Consider the following 2,559-nt stretch of genomic DNA (forward strand, 5'->3'; position numbering starts at 1 on the left):
TTGAGATAAATAAATCCATTTTTATTCGGACATATAAAAAATGGATCCTGTGCAGGGGTTATGCACATGGAAGCAGGTTGATCTGGGCGTCTTCGGGCCTGTGATCCGTCTCCAGGGTTCTAGATCTCCATGAGTTGGTCTGATCCAACGATGACCTCATTGGTTCTTTCAGCTGTGAGGGGACAGAACAAGATTCTCAGAGTGAGTTGTCAGGCATCCGCCGTGCCTCAAAGGAGATGAGCTGTGTGTTCTGTTCAGATTCAAAACTCTGCTTTAATTCAAACGAGTCGCTTCAGCATTGTATTGATATGATGACTGGTTTAATGACTCAAAAGATAGGAAAACAAGTAAAAAATAAATAAAAATTATAATAATAATAATATCTAGAGTTTACCTTTTGTGGGCCATTCCATCACATACTGACAAGCAAACAGTTTACAAACGTGTCAGACTTATACACACTTGCTTAGGAAGGATGATATCCTCTTGCCGAATGTGGCTATTCCAAACTAAACGTTTGAGAGCAAGATTAATGATCCATATAAAGACATATTTTAGTGTGAAGGAATCTGCACAAAAGACTGTTTTTGTGTTCTGAGTTTGGGGAAAGACAAATAGAGCGTGCTATGCCAGAGAGAGAGAGAGAGAGAGAGAGAGAGAAAGAGCGAGCGAGAGGGACGAACACAAAGAGAGAAGGTTGGAACAAGGGAGTCTAAACAGTCTGAGGAAAGGTACATGTCATCAGCCTCCGTAGCACCTGCAAATCTATTGCACCTTACAACACGGTGCCAAGCGGCAGGCCGGGTGGTCTTGGCCGTACAACCCCGTCTCCAGGACCTGTGATGCTTTTAGCAGCCATAACCCAACACGCTCAATCCCCTAAGGACAAGGATGCTGGGAACACAGGACCTTATAGAGAAAGTGTTCGGCTAGAGTTTATGAGATGTCTATCACTCCTTTGTGGCTAACACACGCGAACAGCCAGTAGTGGTAAACAGGACGGGAACAGAAAGAGTGAGAGTGAATGAGAGAAAGACATTGAGACGGAAGAGAAAGAGAGAGTGTGTGTGAAGCTGACTGTATTAGACCACCATAGTGGAACAGCTATAAAGTCTACTAAGAGTCGTCTAATCACTCAGCAGCTGTTTAAAAAGGTTACAAGTGTACCAGAGTCCAATGTGGGAGGAACATATAAACTACAAGTGAATACAAATCTTTGCATGTACTGATTATGACTGATCCCGACAATTTTTATGTTCTAGCTGACAATACTTTTGATGGATAAATCTACATGGATTTGTCTGTAATGTAAGTTTTCATTCAAAAGCTCTTAATCTAGAATTGCATATGGTCTAAATGTAATCAGACATTAAAATAAAATGTAGACTGAAAACTGGTGGATCTCATGTGGAAATGTGCAGGAATTGACCAATATTAGCACTTTTTTATTGATTAGGCCAAAATCAGAGACAGACCAATCCAACTTCCAACAGTATAGGCTATTCTTTTTCAGATGAAAAAAAAAGAAGAAGAAAATTGTAAACATCATTTAAGAACTGTGTGTAATACTTCACCCAAAATAATAATAATAATAAATGAACATAACCTTTGGACAGTATAGTGTACTGTATACAGAACTGTTTTTGGGTCAGTAAGATATATATATATATTTTTTTTAATCATTATTTTTTCAGCAAGGATGCATTAAATTGTGACAAAAGTGACAGAAAAAATTTGAAATTTAAACCATTAGAAACATTAGAAATATTTTTGCTTAGATTTCTAATTCAAATAAATGCTAAACAATGCTAAAAAATATTAAACAATGAGAATTAAGAAATGTTTCTTGAGCACCAAATCAGCATATTAAATTGTAAAAATATTTCATTATATCACTGTTTTGCTGTATTTTTTATCAAATAAATACAGCCTTGGTGAGCATGAGAGAAGGAGAGAAAAAATACTGTAATGTAAAATACTGTTGTGTAAATGTTTAAAATCCCAAAATTAAAGTAAATAAATACATAACTAAAAACTGCACATTAACAATGAATGTAATAAAAAATAAATAATAATAATTACACTATTTTGATTATTAAATGCATTTCCCCTCCACATGAATGGTACTAAAATTATGTTTTTCCTAATGTAATATATAATTTCTTTTGATTTTAGGGTGAAATATAACATACGTTTCTTGGAAGTTTTCTTAAGATTCAACTGCTAAGCACTTTTGTAATCCGTCATAGAAAAAAGCCCACTGTTTGAATTGGGAGGGGGGCGGAACTTGACATTGTCTCCTCCCAATATTGGCCTAGTTAGACTGATATTGTTGATACAGTAACTAATAAATCACTCTTAAAAACAGCTCATACACGATCACAGTATAGGCTATACAAAGTCTCTAATATCAATTTAGCTTCCAAATAGTTTTTAATTTTAAACATTACACCCTCTGAATAGCAGTACAAATGTTAATCTACCATAACATTTAAGCTCTACTCTATAACCTTTCAATTTTCTAGCTCAACCTCAAAGGAAAATCAGACTTTTTATTTC

At 35.4% G+C, this 2,559-nt stretch overlaps 1 protein-coding gene across 1 annotated transcript in view; it reads right to left on the reverse strand.

Moving 5' to 3' along the window:
- The window catches only part of eif2b3 (eukaryotic translation initiation factor 2B, subunit 3 gamma), a 39,391-nt gene continuing 36,832 nt past the window's right edge, over positions 1-2,559 (reverse strand). The window contains exon 12 of the mRNA XM_082172693.1: positions 1-172. Coding sequence (XP_082028819.1) covers positions 120-172 — 53 coding nt within the window. The 3' untranslated portion in view covers positions 1-119. The remainder of the gene's footprint in view (positions 173-2,559) is intronic.

The sequence above is a fragment of the Leuciscus leuciscus genome, assembly GCF_965113295.1.
Source record: "Leuciscus leuciscus genome assembly, chromosome: 6".
In the NCBI taxonomy this organism is placed as follows: domain Eukaryota; kingdom Metazoa; phylum Chordata; class Actinopteri; order Cypriniformes; family Leuciscidae; genus Leuciscus; species Leuciscus leuciscus.